At 36.4% G+C, this 23,912-nt stretch overlaps 2 protein-coding genes across 4 annotated transcripts; both read left to right on the forward strand.

Annotated features, from left to right (window-relative positions):
- The first annotated feature begins 7,136 nt into the window (after window positions 1–7,136).
- SPON2 (spondin 2) lies at window positions 7,137–14,016 on the forward strand. Of its 3 annotated transcripts, none has more exons than XM_064712431.1 (6): window positions 7,137–7,261; window positions 8,064–8,289; window positions 8,654–8,877; window positions 9,145–9,336; window positions 10,340–10,514; window positions 12,548–14,016. In XM_064712431.1, the coding sequence occupies exons 2-6, from the start codon at window positions 8,067–8,069 to the stop codon at window positions 12,724–12,726; spliced, it is 993 nt and encodes a 330-aa protein (XP_064568501.1). In that variant the 5' UTR covers window positions 7,137–7,261; window positions 8,064–8,066; the 3' UTR covers window positions 12,727–14,016. The 3 variants fall into 3 exon arrangements, with proteins under 3 accessions (XP_064568501.1, XP_064568503.1, XP_064568504.1); XM_064712433.1 differs by having other exon boundaries at window positions 8,734–8,877; XM_064712434.1 differs by lacking the exon at window positions 7,137–7,261 and having other exon boundaries at window positions 8,057–8,289.
- A 3,479-nt stretch (window positions 14,017–17,495) lies between these two features.
- On the forward strand, window positions 17,496–22,866 carry LOC135447506 (transmembrane emp24 domain-containing protein 11-like). Its single transcript, XM_064712435.1, is given in 6 exon segments — window positions 17,496–17,643; window positions 17,646–17,813; window positions 18,667–18,767; window positions 19,479–19,604; window positions 21,682–21,828; window positions 22,717–22,866. Coding segments are annotated over 6 exon segments (840 nt in total).
- Window positions 22,867–23,912: the final 1,046 nt, after the last annotated feature.

Raw genomic sequence — 23,912 nt, forward strand, 5'->3', positions numbered from 1 at the left:
TAGGTCAGATTCAGATTATGTTCACATTGACATAATTGTAGAGTGTTTCTATTGATGCTAATTCATATTTATACCAGTGCTTCAGAATTAAAAATCCATTCAAGCATCTCTAGCAATACAGTGGGTCCTAGAATGGTGCTTGACACTGATTTAGTTTTAGAAGCAAAAGAAGTAAACGAGCAGCAAAGCTTCCTGAGATATAAATTGATATCAATTTATCCCTAATTTGTAGTTAAGGCAGAATACAATGGAGAAAACTTAAATTTATCACCTTGTTGAAAAAGTACATTTTTCATGGTAATAATTTATAAATAAAATTCACACTCAGGCAATTAGAATAATTAATAATGCAGAGATTTGAAACAGCAGTAAAAATTGCAAGAAATCGTATAACCCATCATTTAACCAGATGCTGCTTCTTCAGTTTCAAAACAGCAAACTCTTTTTGTAAAATATAATTTCACCTTCTTCAATGCTGGCAAAAATACTGATTTAGAAAATATTTGTTCTTACAGTTTGCGTTCCCCTGAGTTTTGTTGAGAACCGAAGGGCAAATAGAACATTTTATTTCGTTCAATATTTCTGGGGAAGAGCAAGCTTTTGGTTGTAGACAAGTGATATTGGCCTGTGGTCAGAAACAATAATGTCTTACATTTAATAGTCTTGCTTCTTCTGCTCTGAAATACTTCTAATACTTTTTGTGCTCTTGGGTAGGTATGCCCTGAAAGCTACTTCTTTTCTGCTGTCAGAGTTGGTAATTCTTTTGAAAGTTTCTTCCTGTGCATTGGGGCATATGTATAGACAAGTAAAAAACCCATTTCTATATGCAGCACAAGGTATCTGTGAAAACCTTCCAGCTCAAGGGGTTTAAATGAAGGTGGCTAGCAGCATAATGATAGGAGGATTGTTAATTAAGAACATTCATTTGATATGAATTGGCTTCACACCATTTATAAGAGATTGAAAAAAACCAGCCTGGTTACTTTTTATGAGGAGGTCACGAAAGACTTGAGGTTTCCCATAACAAACTGTGCTTTGGCATGCATTTAGTTCTCTACACTCATATTTGTGCTTCAGCCAGAGACCCTCCACAAGCACATCATCACCTCTGGGGAAGCTGCTGTCATAGAACAATGTGCCTATGAAGGGGTTGTCCCCAAAACCCAAAGAAACACAACTGTGTTTTAAGCACTGTCACAGTCATAAATTTCTGGGGAAATCCCTTTGCCCAGGATTCTTCTCCTGGGAAGCTGAGAAGCCTCAGAGAAAAAAAGAAAACAATAATTATCTGATTTGCTTCTCCTGTGTTTTGCTCCTTCGAAATGTGTTTGGAGATTGTTTATCAACAGGTGGTTGTTTGATTGGTTTCATGTGAATTATTTTGACTTAATGGCCAATCAGGGCCAAGCTGTGCCAAGGCTCTGGAAAGAGTCATGAGTTTTCATTATTATCTTTTTAGCCTTCTGTATTCTTTAGTATAGTTTAGTGTAGTATTCTTTAATACAATATAGTATCATAAAATAATAAATTAGCCTTCTAAGAACATGGAGTCAGATTCATCATTCCTTCCTGCCACGGGGCACCCTGCAAATCCAATACTGCACTGAATTCCATTGTATGGTGTAGAGAATTCCTATCATCAGCCCTACATCCTCCTCCTGCACAAACCTTAGTTTTACAATTACATTCCCTTTATTAGGAAAAATAAATCTCATATGTGGAGAGAACCTGTGAAATTATTAGTCAGGTGAGAATTTCTTGCCACTAACTGAAGCACTGAGGTAATATCAGAAACAAATTTTCTTCATAATATAAGATCATAGGATTGTTCAGGTTATAAGGGACTTCAGGAGGTGTCTCATCCAATCTCCTGCTCAAAGCAGGGTCAGCCTTGAGATTTGATCAGGCTTTGTCCTGTCTCACCTTAAAGCCCCCAATAAGGGAGACTGCCCTGCATCCTTGGACCAACTGCTCCACCACTTGATGGCTTGATGATGGTGAAAATGTATTTCCTTACATCCAGTTTGAGCCTCTCTTGCCTCAGTTAATGCCCATTGCCCCTCAGCCTCCCAATGTCCACCACTGTGAAGCATCCAGGCAGCAACTGACAGGGCAAGAGGACACAGTCTTAGAGTGTGGCAAGGGAAATTCAGGTTGGATGTCAGGAAAAAGTTTTTACTGAGAGTGATAAAGTACTGGCATTGTCTACCCAGTGAGATGGTGGGGTCACCATCCTTGGATTTTTTTTTAAAAAAAGATGGGCATTCATTAAATGGTTTAGTTGAGGTGTTAGGGCATGGGTTGGACTCAATGATCTTGAAAGTCTATTCCAACCCAGTGATTCTGTGATCCTGATGACCTCCTTAGAGGCACTGGGAGGCTGCTATCAGCCTGCCTTGACCACCTTCTCTTCCCCAGGCTGAATAAAATTTCCTGTGAACTGACTCGAGTTTATCAATATCTGTCTTGTTTGGAGGTTAGGTGAGGTCACAAAATGGATAAAACACTCTAGATGAGGTCTAATGAAAGCTGAATGCAACACTGTAAGTGCTTGCAGTCTCTACTATAAGATATTCTAATGCCCTTGAATGACACAACCTATTATATATCAGCCATCATTAAATTGGAAATTCCTAGTTTTTCTTAGTGTGATTAGATCCTATTCACAACCAAGCTAAGGAATGCTGACAGAATTATACATGCAAGGAGAAGGGTTTACTGATTTTCCTATACAACTTCCATGGCAGAAGGTAAATAATTACACCTTGGTCCCAAAAATGTGGTGCCACTCTGACAATGGATACAACTCCTCATTCCAGCGCAACCCTTATTCTGCACTGACTCCTCACAAGTCTTGGGGTGGGAAAAAGAAACTTTGCTGTGGTGGCAATTAATGGATCTTTTACTGAACTAGAGCTATGTACAAACTGTGATGTATGGATGAGTTCCCAGAAAAGACCAATCCATTTTATTCAGTACCCCATTATTCATATGAATTAAAGATGTAACTCTAATAACTCCACAGCTATCATTCAGTAGATTTAAGATCTTTGAAAAAAATACAAGATAAATCAACAAAACTGACTGTGAAGCAGGACATAATATAAGCAGAGTGGCATTGATGGTGGCTACTTTAGAAATACAATTTGGTGGCATTCTGCAATATTGTCACAGAGATAAAGGACTGATATTTCTACAAGTGAAAGAAAGCATCAAATTGGTATTAGAAGGTCAACACCTTGAAAAGTAGCTTTGCAGGGTTTAAATCTTTTCCAGTGGAAATTCAACAGCAAACAAGAAGTGCAAATGTTAATGGCACAAGCTCATTTCACTTTAGAAATGAATTGAAAGATAATAGGATTGGGCTTGCTGGAAGATCCAATCCATATTTTTCACAAAATGAGAATTAATTTTTATTATTTTAATTATGCTGCTGTAGTTTTGCCCTGTTCTCCATAGCCAGTTTTCGGTTCTCTTAAACCTTTGCATTTACAGCTCCTGTGTAAATGCTTCCTTTTGTAAAAGCTCCCAAACCAACACCCCAATTTCTCCACCATAAAACATTCTGCTGCTTGCCACTCTGGTCCTGAGGTTTTACAACTTAGAGCTCAGAGGGTTTTGACTGAACGCAAACCTTTGCCATTGATGAGTGTCCATAATTATATGTGTCTCCATGGTAACCACAGGAGGGAAAGTATATCTGTATAATCCTTCTTAAGTAATACAATGTTATGTTTTTCTTGGTAGACAAAGAGATTCTAACTAGTCATAAGCATGTTAAGCAGCCTGTGAATATCAAAGTTGCACATATATTCCTTATCAGCAGAATGGAAATTGTTTTAGCAAAACTGAAATGTGTATACCTCAGGAATATAAACACAAAATTTTTGGAGCTTCTGTTATGAGTAAATCTGGGCAAACTAACTTCAGATTAATCATTCTGGTAAATTTTCCTTTCTCTTAATCTCACAGTTTAATAGAAAAGTCATAACTAATCATGGCAATCTGGTTGCTTGCCAGAAAAAGGGCTAAATTATTCCCTGACTAATCAAAATGGAATTTACATTCTTTTAATGTGCTATATTCCTGTGTGATAGCCTGAACTTGCTCATTTAAATGTTTCAGTACAGTGTAAATGATTCCAGAGCCAACACGAAATTGATGATACTGCTGCATTTTTAAGTAGTTTTTTTTGTTTGTTTGTTTGTTTCTCATTTCTTTAATTATTTTTGGTTAGAAAGAATACAAAATGACTACTTCAGACAACGTAATGACTGACATTTAAAAACCAAAAGTATCTGAACACCATTTTTGTTTTACACTTTCCAGCTTTAATCCTCTGAATCTGGATAAAGATTGCAGGAACTGTAAAACTGTTGTCATATTGACAAGAAACAGCAGAAGTTGCACACACTGCGAGCAAAATTTAACCCAAGGCGCACTTGGCACTGATGCTTAAATAAAACAAGTTTTGTATGACTAATTCCTCCAGCATTCAGGGTCTGTAGAGGTACATATGTGGATAGAAAATAGGTGTACCAGAAGAGACACAAACTTGAAGAAAAATAGATATTTTGTTGAAAAAGAAAAAACACATTTATAATACAGGCAATTTTTTTCTAAAGGGAAACTCTTTTTCCAGTATTCCATGAATTCTCAGCATATTCCTAACAGGACATAAAAACTGAAGAAGGAATGCAAGCATAGGTTTTGATCCCACAGCATTTTTTTCTCCTACTGCTGGCCCACAGAAATTTTTCATCTGTGGTTCCCAGCCATGAAAGTAATCCATTGAGTGGAAATTTTCTTTTTTTCTGTTCTTTGTTTTCCTTCCCATCTATGAGACACATTTGGTGTTTTGATGTCCTTCACGATGTCAGAGACTGATTATGCTTAGCACAGTTTCCATTTTAAAAAATAGGACAGTGAGTCTTCAAGTTAGGATTTTCTGACAACATTACTCTGCATGTTTTTTTCTTCTTTTCTTTTTCTCTCTTCACTCAGCCTTAGGGGGTGGGGGGTAGGGAGACAAGATAATTAAATAAATTAACAGTATTTTCCCCATTGATTTCATTATGAATTCAATAAGGATAAGAATGAGGCTCTAGGTCCTGAAGAACTTAATCATGAGAAATCTGTCGTAGTAAAACCCTCACTGTAAACAGGGAAAGGTCCAGTGCCAAGTTCTGCAGCCTGCATGTATTGTCCCATTCCTGGGTGCATTCACAACATGTAGCCACGGAACCAGAATAATCTAGTCTGTGATGTGCCTTTTGCCAGCAATTTATCTTTGGAAGGAAGAGGCTATTCTGATAAATTAAATATTTCTGTGCCAGACCCAGAGCTAGTTGCTTTGTTCTCATTTTGTGCTGTCCTGGCAGTGCCACAGCAGGTTTCAGTATGTGAAGTTCACTGGCTCAGTAATTGTGATGACAGACAACAAAACCTACTGAAGTTTAAGGCTATTTAATAATAAATAGCAAGCCTTGAGTAGTTTTAACAATACACTTAGCAATATACTTTCAAATTTGTGGGAAATTTGTGTAGTTCTAGCAGGCTGCACGGGCTGGATGTCATTAAATAAAATCTCTAAGAAACCTGTGGATCTGGAATTCTGTGCGTAGGAGGGAGTGAGCTGGATGTAGCTCAAGTATCATTCTTCAACAAATACTCAAAGAACTTGTATAAAAGTATTCGTGAAGGCTCTCAGCTCTTTTTCTTAGTGGAGTCTGGCTCCTGGAAGAGAAATCAGGTATGGAAAAGATACCATTAACATAGGATGGAGGAAGAGACCTTGGAAATAAAGGGCCTGGATGCCTTAACCTGCCTCAGGATTCCCACGTCTGCCCAGACACAGCAGAATTGTGGCTATGGGTGCTGCAGCCATCTATGCTGAGACTTGCAATAGATTCCATGCTGTCAGCAGAACAACTGATAGAAATTCCACGCAGACATCCCGGTTTATTCACCTCCTGGCTGGGATCCACCACGGGGTGGGAGGGAAGTTTCCAGCTGAAGTGCCACAAAGCTCAGGCACGCTGTGTGGTGGACAGGAGTGTGTCACTGGAGCTGGGCGCTGTGTGCTGAACCTGTGATGCCCTGGGAGCTGCATCTGGAAAATAACTGGGTTTGTTTGGGTCTTTTCCCACATGCTGCACCATCATGTTAGAGATCTGGGGAAGTACTTAAGTGGCATTCCTCACAATTGCTAAAGAAAACTCTATGAAATATTATTTTCATGGTTCACTGTAAATTTTTCAATTGCTGATTAGCCACAATAGCATTTGTTAACATTACAGGTTTGGCACAAAGCCCTCTGTTTTCCCTTATTTGAAAAGCAGTTGGGAAAATAAATAAAGATTAAACATTATTTTTTAATTGGGTCACTCTATAATGCTTATTTTTTCATAAACGATTTAAAAGTTTTTAATGATGTAGGCATATGTACTGCACTATAGAGGATGTGTGATCTAACTGCAATAATGAGATTTTTATTTGGGGCTTTTTACTCTGAAGACAGCTAAGAAAAATCTCTGAGCTTCCCAAAACCACTCTTTCCAAAGAAACCACAATGTTACAGAGCCCTTTCATCATCCAGCATACAGTACTGTACACACAAAAATATACACTGTACTACTTTAAATTAATTCATATTTGCAGGAGACACAGTCTGTGTGAGTATGTGCAATTATGAAATGTAACTTTTTTTTCCTCTTGACATTTTTAGCTGCCTCACCCCTTTTATTTGAACACATACATATGGTGTGTGAGAGTGAGCAAGCTCTCTGTAAATGTTTGGAAGGAGCATCTGTCAGACAATAAAACTTACAAGAAAACATGTTTCTCATTTAAAGAGTATTCACTAGAACTATTTCAGTGTTGGAATCAGTTCATTTGTATAGCTTGGAGGCATTAATAAGAGCAAAGAACTGCAAAGGCACCAGAAAACTCAAACTGTTACTAAGAATCCAAGGTATTTTTAAAAAGCGTTTTGTCTTTTCGGCATCTCCGTCTTCTGATAAGGAATCTGAAGCAGCTGACAGACAGGAAACCTCTGCTAGTCCATCCAGAGGCACTGCAAACAAGAAGATGGCACGATTTCTGCAAACCTGGAAAGTCTAAAGATTGCAATAATTGTTGGACCAAAGGGACCCTCTTCAGGCATAAATAGCAAGACTCCTACTGTCTTCTCTTGCAGACCAACTCAGCTGCCAGCAAAAGCAGGTGCTCTCCCCCTGCCACTGCTCCAGAGGAATATTTAGTGAGTATTCATAGATATTTTTACAAACTAATGTATTATTAGTGATTTACTTAAGATTGTATAGTTTTCTCAAAGGACAAAGACATTTAAAAATCAGTTTTAAGGCTGTTATTTTAAACAATTGGTGGAGTTCAACAGTCTGATGCAATTAGCATGTTAATTTAAAAACAAAATTTGCACAACCTATGACAGTAACTGTAAAAAAATACTGATTTTTTTAAACTATGTAGTTTAAACAACCTAAAGGAATTACAATGCTTTGAATTCACATTATGACAGCAAAGTAATTTATATAAATACGAAATCTATTTGACTTTAAATGTTGTGCTATAAAACAGCCTTTGTAGAACACAAATTTAAAATAAATCATTTCTTTTGGCAAAGTAACCTGCAATTTAATCTTTAGAAGAATAAATATACCACTAATGTTTTCCACAGAAACAGTTGCTACTCTAATTAAATCAAGATGTGACTCTAATCAGATTTCAAAAGAAAATCAGAAACAGATTTTTCTCTGAGGTAGTACTATGGACAAGGATAAGATATTTTTATTTTCATTTTTATTAGAAACATTTGTCCCAGGTAAAATTACAGGTTTGTAGTATATAGCATGGAAATAACAAATCTGAAAGCATTATAGTAATGTTTTCAGAAGTACAGCAATTTTTAGCGTTCCAGATATCTGCCTTCTCTTTGGCTATAACTCATGTCACATTACATTTTATTAGGTAACTGCTATTAATTTTTGAGTTTGGAGTGACTAATATGACTAATACTTTTTTTCTCTCTTTTCGCGCGGAAGGCAATGGAAAACCTGATGTTTGTCTGCTGGTGCTGTAAAGTTCTCTGGACAGTTGTTGTGGCAGTGCTGGGCTGTGGCAGCAGCCTGCCTGTGGGCGAGGATGCTCTCTGCACAGCAGAGCAACTCGCTAAGTACAGGATCATCTTCACAGGGAAATGGAGTCAGACTGCCTTCCCCAAGCAGTACCCGCTCTACAGGCCCCCAGCCCAGTGGTCATCCTTGCTGGGTGAGTGAATACGCACAGCGCTAAGAGCAGATAAACCTCCTGACCTCTGTGGTCTCTTTTTCCTTAGTGGTTATGTAAGATAAGAAATGAAAAAGGAAAAAAAACCCAAAAAAACCCCAAAGTTATTAAGGATGAGATGCAGATATTGAAGTATCCACAGTGTTCTCAAAAATCTCCAACTGTTTTCAATTGACTTCTGTTTCCAATTGGCTGCAGCTGAAAGAAGCAGTGATAAGCCAAATGTTTTAGTGTTCACTCAATTTTATACACATTTTTTTAAACTCAGAAATAAAACAGAGAAAATGAAGAAATAGGGACACTTTAAATCAGACTTTTATGTCATGCCATGTATTCACTCAAATAGGTGTTACTCATAGTTCTGACTACAGCATGTGGAAAAAAAATGAATATGCCAGCAATGGTGTACGTGATTTTGCTGAAAAGGGTGAAGCATGGGCACTAATGAAAGAAATAGAAGAAGCTGGAGAGAAAATTCAGAGTGTACACGGAATCTTCTCTGCTCCTGCAATTTCCAGTGGTACAGGACAAACCTCAACTGAATTAGAAGCACATCCAAGACATCCCTTAGTAAGTAAATGTACATACTCATTTCAAAGTTTATTTTATGTTACCAGCAACCAAAATTAAATATTTGAGTTCTCACTTGTAGAAACAGCATCATGAAAAAGAATTACTAAAAAGCATGTCACATTGCAGGGAGCACTGTACAGCATCTATGAAGTAGAAGAGCAAAATGACATTATTTCAAAAACTTTGAGTGAAAATTACTAAAAGCAGGACTGCAGCATTCCAAAGCAAGTGATGCAATCCTGATGGATCATTTTGTTTCATTAGGTTTCGTTCGTTGTACGAATTGTTCCCAGCCCTGACTGGTTTGTGGGCATTGACAGCCTAAATCTCTGTGAGGGAGACCACTGGATGGATGAAGTATCAGTGGATCTATTTCCATATGATGCTGGAACTGACAGTGGATTCACATTTTCCTCCCCAAACTTTGCCACTATTCCACAGGACACAGTTACAGAGGTAGGTGCATGGGCATAGTTTAGCACTTCATACTGATATGTTTTGAGTCTTCCCTTTAAAAGATAACTCACCTAAAATAGTGAAACTGGTTTCAGCATTTGAGAGGGCTGATGCTCTCTATATGTGGATTTATTACACAGCTGATAAACCTACTGCTTTTGTTTATCTTCTGAATCTTTGAAATTTATTAGGTAAATGTAAATGGTCCGTGAGAATTTGTCTCTACGTTTTTTGGAAAAGCTGACAATTTTTGTAGATGATATTTAACAATCCTTAAAGTGCCAGGAAAATGAAAATACAAAAGTTCTGACATCACCAAATGTGAATCTAACCAGGAAAATTCTTAGTAGTGAATACTGCTGTGAGGAGGAGTTTTCAGTTGAAAGCACTGCTGAAACCTGAAACTGCAACATTTGAGGGAAAGGACCTAAAGGAAAGCAGAGAACTTCACTGTGGTGACATTGCTTTCCATCTCTTTTGCTCATTTCATCCTCTCTATGCCCCATACTTTGCTTTTGCCATTTAAGAGAGGTGGTAAATGAAGGATTTTGATTCAAATGGTTTGAATACTGTAAGTGTTCACTTAATCCTTTCTTAAAGGTGAGTTTTTCTAGCAACAAATGCTGTGCTAATGAGTAATGAGGAAAGGAAGAGAGAAGCATTTGGCCTCTAATATCCATATGGCAGCTCTTATAGCATACCTAATATTATTGTTTAATACTCATGTATTCTTCTTGTAATAACATCCAGTTCCTTCTGTCAAACCTTTTCATACATTACTGTGTTTGCAGGACCTCCTACCACAGTTCTGTATCCAGTCCAGTACCCTGAATTAAAAATTCTGGGCTGACCAGGACAGTTATGTGAACTATGTGTTCATAGAAACTGGTTGTATGCAAATTATTTGCCAAAAAGTACTAGCATGATTTGCAAACATGATTTTACAGTTACCTTCTTAGGTTTTTTTTTTAATATTCCCTTCTTTTGTTTTTTTTTTTTACAGATCACTTGTTCCTCTCCAAGTCACCCAGCAAACTCATTTTATTATCCCAAACTCAAAATTTTGCCACCAATTGCTCAAGTAACAATGGTGAAAATAAAGAAAACCCAGCTAGGTCTTTCTGCACCTTTTATTAATCTTCCAGCTAAAAGCAATGAAATAATAGACACTGTCTCAGGTAAGTGATTAGTAGATGTTCTCAATTCTGTTATTTCCATTCACTCAGGCGTATGTGGAAATCTGGCAGGTGATGTGGGTGAAACAGGTGATCAGGCAGAATATTCTCCTATCTGCACAGGAATAGTTCCAGACTCACAAATGGGAAATAAAACAAGCCAGTTGACATGAAAGAGAATTCCTGAAAGAATAAGTAAGGGACTGCATATTTCAGCTGTGGTTCAAAGGACTGGGCCATATCCAGAGTAAGAGCTACCCAAGCCTTTGTATCAGTGTAGCTCAGTGAATTTTATAAGAAACAAATGACACTCAATCAGAATCAGCATTCCCAAAGTCTTTGCAACTTTGAAGTAAATACTCATCCTTAAGGTTTTACATGACAATGAAGCCAAGAACCATTATTGCTGTCTCTTTCTGGGTCAGAGCTTGGCAGTTATATGCAATAAATTTGTATAGTTCGATTTATTTGGACATATTTTCAATGGAAACATAAATCCTGATAACAAAAATAAAGTTCTCTCTCATTTTCATTTTCTCAAAAATATTAGCTAATAATCTTGAATAGATAGGAAGAAGTGCAAACTACTGACTCAAGTCAATCATAAGGGTGATTTTCAAATCTCTGAATTAAAATACATATATTGTTAACACAGTATTTGCTCCAAGGGACCAATGTATTCCCAAAAGAGCTGCCATGTTCCAGAAGCTTCTCCAGATTGTCTGGAGATGGCAAGTCTGTAGCACTCTGCTGGTCACCTTACAACCATTAAAATACAGCTTATTCTCTGCTCAGTTATTGTGTTATTAATAATTTAATAAATGTACTTATCAATTTATAGTGGTTTAATGTATTCCTATTTGTAAACAATACATAGCAAAGTGGGTGTTACACATCTCATTTACAGTTATATATCCTTCCCATAAGATTTGAAAGGAACATTTGGCACTGTTCATGATATAAATTTAAAGCTGCATTTAAAGTATAGTATTTGAAATATAATTTTTAATCACAAATCTCTCTTTCTTGTCTATGAACCAGTATATTAAACCAGTTTAAAAACTTATTGTGGAATCAAAAGGGCAGATTTAATTACCAGAGGTCAAGCAGTGTCGCTCATTCCCTCTGGAAACCCAGGAATGAGTGATGACAGCAGAAGTGGTGAGTTCTGTAACGCCAGAAATTTATCCCAGGTGTTACATCTTTAGTGTGGCATTAAAGGATGGCCTTGTGCACACCTCTCTTACCCACAAATGCTGGCACAGGCAGCTTTGATGCCACTTCCTGTGACAAGCAGTATTTTAATTTAGCCTGCTAAGGAATATTCACCTACTTTTGATGATTTTTACTTTAGATAAAAGCATACATTACGGATAGCACTTCAGAGTTTCTAACTTCTTTTCTTGCACTGAGTGAAAGTTATATTGAAATCCTTTCAGCATTAGAAAGCTTCTAGTGACAGAATATCCTTATTGGAAAAGGGAAGAGTAGTGTACAGACCAAAAAATAGCAAGATGATAAAAAATGGGATTTTATTTCCAAAGCAAATTGGAACAAAAGTAAAATGGATTTTGATATGAACAACTCTAGTAACAATAGCTGCCTGCAAAGAAATGTAAATATACCTAAGTAAATCAGAGAAAAGCTTTAATCTTAGTGTTTTAGTTAGTCATGAAAAGGAAAATGAGTTATAAAAATTGACAGTTAATATTTTCTAATTCAATCTTTTGAGTAAAATCATATTAAGCATAGTTTTCTTTTAAGGAATTCTGTTTTTCATTCAAGACATAATATGCTTCAGAACTGATGAAATACCTCAGACAGGCTCTAGATTGCAATAACAATAGAATGAGTTTAGGAGCTGAAACCAGATTTTTTTTTTTCTAATTGATGAGACCACACACTGATTTGATGGATATCACATGTGGTTTGTATAAGAAAGGATGCTGTTTGACCATCATTCCTTAATGCTTTCCCAAGTGTGTATCTGACTCAAGCACCGCTCGCTGTAAAGCTCCCTCTCTGCTGTGTTGCAGAAACACCCCTGGACTGCGAGGTGTCCCAATGGTCCTCCTGGGGGCTCTGCAGAGGGCTCTGCAGGGAAACCGGCACCAAGATCAGAACCCGCTTTGTTCTCCTTCAGCCCGCCAACAATGGAATGCCTTGTCCGAACCTGGATGAAGAAACAGCGTGTGAACCAGAAAATTGTGTCTGAAATAAAGAAAAGATAATAATGAAGATAATTTAAAAGTAGGATAAGTTTAAATCTGAACTACATGTCAATCAATGTTCTTTATCATTTGGATACGCTGCACTATTTTGCTGAAAAGCTGCATTAGAGTGGGTTTGAAAGTTTTTATTTAATATCAAGTTTTTGGGGGTTAAATTCCTATGGTTTGGTAGGACACAGTACTGGATAGTTTAAAGAACAAAACCCCCAAATAAATCCTTCCTCCAAATACACTGTAAGTTCTTGGAGTACCCTCTAGTGGCAGAAAAGAAGACATTTGGGAAGATCGTACTTCACATTTTTACTTCACAGAAAAAATCTTTCAATCACAAAGTCTAAACTAATAACCTCCTTAAATATTGTAATTTGTTTATCTACACCTATTTATACCTAGAAAATAGTTTTTCCTTCTAAATTATGTTTTTATAATTTATTGGCATTTTTGTCATCTTTCTAACCTTGCTTAATGTGCATTTCCTCAGAAACTACTTACAAAAGTCAGAGTGACCAGATATTTGCAGTGTGGTTAAGACAATAATGGAACTGAGTAAACTTGTCTTGAGACTTTTGAATATATGAAAATGTCTTTTTATTTTTCTTTCTCAAAAATGAGAAGAACAACTGCCATGAGAACACTCAGCCAACAAAATTATTAGAAAAAAATCTGAAGTGTGGATAGTAGTAGAAAACATCTGAGCTGAATTACAAGTGTTAGCTGAGATTCAAAAGCTGATTGTTGGTGTGTGTCCTTCATTAGACAACTTGAAATTTCAAAGTTAACACTGTTACTGACCATAGCATAAATTATATCATTAACCTTATATATGCAGTAAATGTGTCCATGTTTCTTTATATGTGTTTGCTGCTATTTGTGTATATATCACCTAAAATTAAGGTATGCACAACTCTAACAAAACACATGTCAGAAACTGTTCCTGACTGCAAGCTTTAATGCTCAAATAACTTATAAAATTAATATAACACGTCTTATGAAGAGCTGTGGCTACCAACTAGGAAAAGAATTTTGGAATAATACTAATTCAATTCAGAGTAAGTTTAAAGTCAGCTCAAAAACTTTTACAGCACACTGCAATTTTACAAATATACAGCACAGGTACTGAACAGCAGAGTTGATTTGTTGTTTCCCAGAATATCCCAAATACAAGATAATTTCACTTGTCCTTAAAAGAGCACACTGTATTCTCCATGGAGCTGAAACATTTAAACATTTCTCTGTATTTCTTTTTCCAGGAGAGATATCTTGCAAAGACACAAATAAATTTGAAATTTTATCAGACTAAACTTCACTGGTCCTGCAAATGCTGATAAATACACAATTGTTAGAACTAAGTGTAGGAATTTCTGCTCTTCTCTCATTCTTCAGATTCCCACTGTTTGTTCAAAATAGTTCACTTATACAAGTTGCTCAATCACAAAATTGCACACTTACTATTTTTTTAAGTTCCCTCTATTTCCACTCTATAATGTGAGTAGTGTTGCTACACTATTATGTGTTTACTTAATTGTTAGTATTTTTCTTTCTTCTTTTTATTAGTTTTAACCATTCTATGTTTTCTGTTACACTTATTTACTACCTGTTTACACACTTATCATCCTATCAGAAAACATAAGCATATATTGTAGTATATATTTAAATATTCTCAGAGGGTAGGAGTTTATTTCAAATTGGTTGTCAAGAGAAAAATTAAGCTCAATAAAGTTTTTGGGCAGATATCAGATGCAATTCTAAATTATGCCTTAGGAAAACCAAACTGAAAACCCACAAGGTATCCTTTGAGATACTTTCCTGGAAATTCTCTAAACACTACAGTTTTCCTTCTTCACATGCCCAGGATAAATAAAGGCCCAGACCCAGTAAAAGAATACCTGCATTTGTATTAACATACACGACCTGAAACTGGGATTTCACTCCTACAAGATTTAATTTGAGTGGAGGAGTCCCAGTGTTTGCTCAAACTCCTGGATACAAAAGTTTTCCAAAGGACACTGAAGGAGAAAGGATGAGATAAGGACAAGGAGTAGAAAGAGAATATGTAACCAGCACATCTCAAAAAACTCCCGTCAGTGCTACATAACTTTACTATTTTAGGGTGTTTACACATGAATATTCACTGCATCTTCCTTCAAAAACAGAAGTTTCCTATGCAGCCAGTCACCTGGAGATGGGGATTTTTGTAAGCAGTAAATTCAGGAGACCTTGGTAAATATATTCTTTAAGGATGCCCCTGTGCATTGCTTGGCCATAAATATAATTCCAGGTATTCCCTTTGAAACCACAGGGATGGAGCCATCCCTTGGCAAGACTGTGGATACAGGGAATGAAATGCATTTTAGTGATGGAGCACACTTCTGATAGTATTTATCTATTAAACTCATTCGTGAGGAACATTATCCCTGCTCAGATGTTGTTAGGACTTTGTAGCTTCAGCAGCCTTGGAATTCCCTTAAAGATTTTGGGACCAGGAAGAAACACAGAAAGCTCTTCCTTCCTTTTCCCTTGTTTCTCATGTTACAGATGGTTGGCAGCCAAGATGCTGAGGTCCAAAATGCAAGAGATTTAGGGAAGGAAATAGGCAAATTAATTCCTGGGTTAAGCTAATCTCAGAAAACACTCTGGAAAGAAGCTTTAAATGGATTTGTAAAGACAATACTTTTCAAGAATATCTTAGAATCAGCTCTGATGCCTTGGCAGATGTTCTGCAGAATGAAAGATGTGGTTAATGGCAAAGTGTAGTAACAAAAAAATTACCACAGAATTAAACTGTGGTCCTAAAAAAGTAATCCACATGCAATTAAATTCCTATAATGGAATAAATGTGAAAATAAAAGATTGGACAGTATCTGATGTTATTCAAGGCTAAAAGCTTCATTTCATTATATTCCCAGTCCCAGGTAATTGAAGTACATTGGGAATAACTGATCTGTCATGAATGATCCAACATAATAAAGTAACTCAGACTATTCCATGACAATATTTAACACTCCCAAGAAATAAATCTAACACTCAATACAGCGATTCTGGTATCAGTCAGATGTTGTTCAATGGGATTTTTGCAGAAGTTGTGTCCGTGACAATTTCCAGAACTCTGAATGGCTGAGATGAAAGCTCTCAGTATGCTGCACAACAACCTGATTACTTGGTGACTGAATTATTTTTGTTTGCTTGAAGTCCAGCAGCCCTCCTATGCCAGCATTTGCTAGCCAAAAGCACAGAAGAAATGTGTCTCTTCCAATGGGTCTGGGCAGAGTGAAGGATAAAGTGGCGTCACTTTGTTTATCCTGTGTTCTACCACTGGAACTCAGAACTTTGGAAGTCACAAGTCCTCAACAAAAAGCTAAAAAGATGATAGGTCAAGTAGCTCACAAACTGCAGCCAAACCTTGATTTCCTGCAGGTATGAGTGTGGCATGGGAATTTATGCAGGTGCATGACATTCAACATCTCCTGTGGTAGAGGGAAAAAAGTCCAATATTATCATGATATCCTGTATAATATAAAATTATTTCTGATTGATAAGTGCTGAAGTAGTAAAGGAGTCCTAACATCCCCCTTGACGTTCCTAAGGATTCAACAGGCATGAGATGCAATTTTTATCCCTCTATCCATATGGAGTCAAAGCAGTAATGTGTAAGGAATCAGTTCTCTTCATCTGACAACCTTTCAATAGGGGGATGCTGATGGGTGACTTTTGGAGGTGAACTTATACTTGTGCTACAACTTCCATGAAGATACTGCATGCTGTGAAATGGAGAGGACCCAGGATGGTCCAAAGCCTGTGCCAGTGCTACACAGACATTCCTTTACTGAGACAACTCCATAGATGGCAGGTGCAGTGAAGGGTAACAAACATGAATCAGTCCTCCTGCAGATGTGAAATAATCCAGTAGGAGTTTATCCCCACGTTTTTATTTAGGTTACAGATATTGAAGATGAAGGGCTGTGCCTCCCTCTTCTTTGACACAAGAAAAATATGTGCTCTGATGCAATTGGGATAACATAAATATTATGTGGAAAGATGGGTCCTCCTGACTGGAAATGACCCCACTGGTGGGTCCTCCCTGCTGGAAAATGACCATTCAGGCCCAGATTTCAGACAGAGTGATCTACACTTACAGGACAAGGAACATTTGAGTGATAAATGAGTTTGTCATCAGACATACACATTTGTCTATATTAGTACAAAGAAAAAAAATAAGAACCTCAATCACTGTTTGATTTATACTACAACTTTCTTCAGAGAATGTACTAGGAAGTATTTAAGAAATAGCCATTCCTATATAAAAAATCTTAATCTGAAAGTTTTCATGTTGTTATTTTTCCCTGCAATATCATATTCACTAATGTTATTTAATTACTTAATGGATTATTTGATTATTATTCAAGAACTTATTCAAGTTCTTTCGACTTCTTTAGAGTTCTCTTATGTAGTGCCTGTGGGTTTTAAGCAGGTGCCTACATTTGTACAATGATTTAGGATGGAAATTAAAAGTTTGCTTAATAAAGGAGGGGTGAAGTTCTAGAATAATCACCCAGAATTGATGGGAAATAATAACTTAAGTTGAAAATATAGCAGTTTATGGAAAGAGGTAGCCAATATAGTTGCCTACAGTAATCCAGGGAACTGATCTCAAGCACTGGAGAGGCCCTTTCAGTTTCATGCTCTTCTAAGTGTATAAAATAAATTTTAATCTAGATGCTGGGAAAGAAGAAAGAATTTTAAAGGTGTCTTTTCCATGTTATCTCATTCTCCAGAACATGCTGTAGTTATTTATAAATGTGTAACCAGCAGCTGCCTTTTCTCACAGGTTTTTTTCTCTCTCAAAAATACTCTGATAAGCAGCAAACAAGGAACAACCACAGGACTACAGGCACTTGGATGTAACTATCTTCAAAAGCAGTACAGCAGGGATATATAAAAAACATGAAAAGCAAATTAATAGGATTTCTTATGAACTTTTGGATTTCTTTTTCACTCGCTCTGTATTTTCACATGGGAGAAAGAGAAGAGAAATGCATAATTGAAGATATTCCCAGCGACACCCTGGTAGTTGGTAGGTACCTGTCAATGCTTTATGATGATCTAACTCATGCAGTAACAAAGGTAACTGGAAATGTAACAGCAATTTCTGTGACTGATGAATATGGTAAAAAACCAGAAAAGGGCACTCTGAAAAGAACTCCCTGCAGCAGGGATTAGGTTTAAAGTCCTCAAACATTGTGTGTATACATCACACAAAGAAAAGCAGGTTTTCAGAGTGCTTTACTGACTAAACAGAGCAAAAAGAATGGTTTTTAATTCTACAGCTGTGGAATTGCTGCTTCCATGCGTGCTTCTGCACGTTCTGACTGGTGTACTCATTGATATCAGGATTTCTGTAACATGGCTTTCCCCATATGAATGGGAAAGTTACTTTTTTGATAAGTGCTGGTCTGAAAAGAGACAATTCACGATGCACTGAAGTTCCATTTCTCCTCTGATACGAGAAGCACATTAAATTAATCTACAAGACTGTAAATGTAAGATTCAAGGGGATAATAAAATATAATACAAATTAATCTTTTTTTAAAAAATAATATGACACGAGTGAAAGACAATCCATAAAATATGATGTAGTACAGTACATTATGCTTTTGGAGGTCTCAGTGTGCCTTCTAGAGGCTAAACTTCCCAGAGCATTAAAGTAATTAGAAAGTTTTTCTTATTAACCCTTTTTTGTAGTACTTTAGAACATTTTCTACTGTAGTAAAAATTTATTGCATTTCACTGTTATGAAGTACCCCTGAATAATACTAATCATAAACACATTAAATATATACATATTTCTATTTTTCCTGAAAAAGCATCAAAGATGTTTAATGTTAAGCTATGTTTTACTTAACAGATTTATCTCTGTTTTTATTCAGGGAATTACAAAGTACAACGCTGGGATTTACATACACATGACTTTCTTGAATCTGCTCCTGGTTTGGGAATGTTTGTGACTGTCACAAGCCCTACTGGTGAGGTAAAAATGCTTTATGAATGTTTCTCTACGATTTACGACTTGACTTCTGGCACTGGCAGGCAGCACTATCTAAAAATAAAAGACACTTCTGAGGAAGAAATAAATCTACAGTCTACCAGCTAGTTCAACATTTTGATGCTGAAAGACAAAAGTAAAAAAAATTATGATATTTGATAAATATGTGTATGGACAATTTTTGCATTACTACCAGATCTGGGAAACAGTGTCAATAAGAAGAATTAGTGACAACTGAGAAAAAAAGGTAAATGAAAAATAAAACCCCAAAATTCACTAATGAAGTCAGATGGTACAGAATCCACTGGGGCAGCAGAAAGGAGTGCTGATGATAAACAAAACCCAAAGTCAAGCTCACCGAGGCTGCTGTAGCCCTCACGCAGAGCAGCTGCCTGGGGTGTGAGCTTTTCCAGCAGTGGCCAGCTTATGGCCCCACCTAAGCAAGGTGTCAGTTTTCAGACTTTGAATGCTTTAGAGTTCATTGGCTTTTGTACATTGCAAAATTCTGTAATATTTTCATGTTCACTGTGAGGTAAAATTGTTTCGTTTTCTCTAAATGTGTTCTGAAATTTGGATAAATTTAATGATGTCAGCAGCTTCACTGATTCCTTTTTGCATTCAATTCACAGTACTGTTTTTTGATTTATTTATTGGTAATTATAAATTACAAACCCAATGCCTATATCTAAATTGCAGGTACTGCTGTCAAAACTGTATGGGCCACAAGGGACCTTTACTTTTACATCCTACATCTCTGGGGAGCACATCATCTGTTTCCAGTCTAACTCCACAAGATTTGTGGTGATTGCAGGAAGCAAACTGGTAGGTGTATTTCCTAAATGGTCTTTGTTGGAACAGTAGAAATCATTACCAATAGCAGAGATTTCAAACTGGATTAGAAGTTGGTCTAGCTTCTAGCAGATAATTCAACGTTTTTTAGAGATTAAGGAAAGTAAACATAGAATTATGCAGATAAAAAGATAAAAAGACTGTTATCATATTTTAAAAGTCAGCATTCAAGAGGCAGGACTAAGGATAGAGAGATTTAATGCTTGTATTGTGCTTTGAATGTGAAAGAGTCTGATAATTAAGAACAAATAATTTGAATCCAAAAGACAAATATTAAAGATTGACCAACACAAGCATTTGACATAAAGATATTCCATGTATTCAGTAACTTAGATCAGATTGCCAATGGAAATGTAATATTTTAGTTTTTGAAAGATATTTGAATAAAGAATATGTCAGCCTACTTGTTACTGTCTACTCCCAGCAAAGTTGGTTTTAATGCAGATTTGTGGGGAAAAAAAAGCCATCAGAGGTGATAGCATGGCTCTAAAAATTTTTTTCTTGCGGCAAAAAAAATTTATAAATACTGTTTTGAAATTTTATCAATTCGCTGCTTCCCAAAACCAGGAGAGAATTACTCTCTAGAGTGATTTGGGGCTTTTCTCTTCAGCTGGCAGCAAAAGAGTTAAATAACCAGCTAAATATCATCTTCTAAATGAGTTAAGGTAAGTTAAATCTCATCCTAGCTGTGCACTTCAGAAACATGTAGATAACACAGAAATAACAATACTGGAGTAGGATTATTACACTGGAAGAACAAGGTGTTCTTACAGGGTGATTGATAGAAATTAATGGAAATTTAATCATATACATTGCAAAAGCAATTAGCTCTAATCATAAAAAAAATAATTGTGGGGCTTATCAACCAGAGAGAGTAAGGGGGATGAAGCTTTGGTTGGCCACAGTTAACTATGCAGCATGAATGTGATTCTGAGGATGTGCAGGTGATTTTATCTGGAATAGATGGGGGTGCATTAGCATTATTTTACATGATACATGCACCATGTAGAGTTTTGGCCATCCTATATAAAAGAAGCCAACAGATGCAGGGAAGGAGAACATGAATATCACAAATACTAAATAATGCTGTTTGTTTGAGAACACAAAAATATTGTCCTTTTAAATTATATCTGGAGGAATAAAGGTCACAAAAGAAAAAACATTCTTTAGTGAAGGTAAATCTTTAACTGTTCTTTGTAAGAACCATATGGTTATCTAAACTCTTTCAAACAAAAATAAAGAAATTAAAGTTCCACAAGGTTGTGAGATGGATTTCTACCTATACAGTTAGGTAACACCAACACAACTGCAAGAAAATCCCCTCTTCATTTGTGGCTGATCTCTGAGCAGACCTAACTTCTAATATGGTAATATCAATTTCTAGGGTTTTGAAGATTATTTGTTTGGCTAAAACCTTTTTATTTTCTCTTAGATACTAACTGGCTTATAGGAGAAGGTTCTACTAGTTTTAGTAGAATTTTTTATGCATGCCAAAATAAGTTGCATAATGGCAAATTCCATTTTTCTCTCTTCTTTCCATGGTTCTATTGCTTGGCTTGAGGCATTTTTGCCATAGATCATACAACAGCCTGGAGGATATTGGGAGATATTCCAACTTGGATAAATAATGGGAAGAAAACAGTTATGTGAGGGAACCTAGAAGTGCATTTGTAAAAAGCCTCCAACAGTACTATTAAAAATAGTAATTTCTGCAATATCAGGATGAAAAGTGAATTATAATGAGCAGTCTTTTTTTAAAAACTATTTTGGACAAAGGCAACATTTTAATGGCAGTTGAACCAATACTAGCATAAAATAATGCCCTAACATTAGTGAAGGTTGTAAATTTTATATAACTAATTTAAAAATAAAATTAAGAAACCCTTCAAATTTTCCACCTGAATCCAAATTTAGGAGGAATTCTAATTTTTATAAGCAATTAAAAATATTTTCCTGCAATGATCTTAAGGGGAAATTGTTTCATTTTTATTCTAAGGAACTTTGAAAAAGCAGAAGATACATTAATGAGAACATTTTTTTCTTTTTGCAGCGCACCCACTTGGACATCAGAGTTGGAGAACATTTTTTGGATGAATCTGCTATTCAAGCCAAAGACAAAGTGAATGAAGTTAATGTCAGACTAGAGAATCTAATTGAGCAAATTCATCATGTAACCAGAGAACAAGAGTATGAAAGAGTATGTATGTCCCCTAATGTAAATGTTAAAAAATATTGTACATAGGCTTATTGATTTATGAAGTATTATGACGTTTATTATCCAATTGCAGGGCTGTTTTTAACTAACTCATAAAAATCTATAGATATTTAACCAAAATAGTCTCTATTACCTTGCAAAATATTTTTTAGGGGTTACATAAAACTATTAATCACTGTGGGCTCATGCTTGTAGCAGCAGGTGTTATTTTCTAGCAGCAGGTGTTATTTTAAAGCAGGATTTTCCAAGCAGGGTTTTCTTGGTCAGACTCGGCCACAGCAGCTGAGCTGGTGGCAGGAACCACTGTGGGTGATGCTGGTATTTCCACACTGCCCTGGGTGCACAAACTCCACTGAGTGGGGAAGGAAACGACTGAGTGTGTATTTATAAATCCCCATGAATTGTACATTTGTACATCCCTTCTTCAAACAGGTGTGCACCCAGTCACTTTCTATGTGCACACAGATAGACTGAGAAATGGATCAACTCGTTCCCCAAAACTCGTTACCCAGTTTGAAATGGATCAACTTGTTACCCAAAACCAGAAATTTGGCTGCAAAAGGGCCCTTGACAGCAAATGACACAAACCTAAACAGGTTAAAATCTGTACTGATGGAACATGTTTAGCACAATGCATCTGCTGGGAACAGAGGAAGCTCTGTTTACCTTCCTGCTCCAGGATGCAGCGTGCCTGCTTCTCACTTTTGATTTGTGCACACATCCACCACACAGATAAGTACAAACCTTCATTTTTATCCACATGGAAAAATGGTTTTGTTCACCACTCTGCAGAAGAGGCATGCCTTTCTAGTTACCATGAAGCATACAGATGGCAAAAGGTAATTATTATGCTTTTCCTTTATTCTCCAGGAGCGTGAAGAAAAATTTCGGAAAACAAGCGAAGAAACCAACAGCAATATTTTGTGGTGGGCTATAGTACAAACACTAATCCTCATCGCTGTTGGAATCTGGCAAATCAAATCTCTCAGAGATTTCTTCATATCTAAGAAGCTTGTTTAAGTTCTATAAAGTCAATGCAGAGATTCAAAAATTACACGCCATGTAACACTGAACATCCAAAGAAACCCTGCACCTCTGAGAAAATTGCTTGTATAGAACTCTCAACCTCCTCTCATCTTCTGTTCTGACTCTGCTTTCTCCAGCTAGGTCACAACCTCAGGCATCCCCTCACATTTTTCTCCTTCAATCCCATATTTTACTATTTTTTTCCCCATCTATAGATGTAAATATAGAAGGAGTCAGTGACTAAGGCAGAATTTAAGTTCAGTACTTAATGAAGAATATTTAATGTAGGTTAAATCTAGAATACAAATCTAAAATAAAGTTTCCTGTGCTTGCTGAGTAATCTTATTTGGCACTACCATGAAGAGTTCAGCACTTCAGACTGACTAGGATTGAGATAGTAAACAGAGAAATAATTACATCCCCTGTGGTGTTTAATTGGGTGAGAGTGTCTTGAACTCAATCTATGTATGTGTAACACCTAAATATAATTGTGAACGCTTTCTTGTAAAATATTCAGAGTTTGAACTGATCAGTGGTGGCAGCAATTATCATAGAAGAGAGAGACCCAGACAAGCAATCTGGAATTACACTTACTTTTTCTTCCAGAAAAGCCTTTAACATTAGGCTATGGAATTGATGATGATCAGATGCCTCCCACAGTTGTTTATGTAAATCACAGTCTTTATGAAATATGCCAAAGAAACCCAAATTATTTGGTTTCTTGGTAAACAATGTCAATTTTATTTTAATTCATTCCTGCACTAAATATTTCTGTGCTGAGAATTTTTATAATTTTAATTATTTAGCAACTTTATTATGACTGCTTAGAGAAATTACCAGTTTTTGACTTAATTTTCTGTTTTCCTTATTGCAGCTTGGTTGCATATACCTTTATGCCCTAATTTAGCTAGTTTATGTACAAATAGCAGTGCAACTACAGCATCATACAATGACAAGTCAAAGGCTGTGGTTAAAATTCCAGCTAATTAGCTTGACAAAGCAGCAGTAGTAGGAGTTGGAGGTGATTACATACAAATACA

This window comes from Zonotrichia leucophrys, chromosome 4, assembly GCF_028769735.1.
Source record: "Zonotrichia leucophrys gambelii isolate GWCS_2022_RI chromosome 4, RI_Zleu_2.0, whole genome shotgun sequence".
Classification (NCBI taxonomy): Eukaryota; Metazoa; Chordata; class Aves; order Passeriformes; family Passerellidae; genus Zonotrichia; species Zonotrichia leucophrys.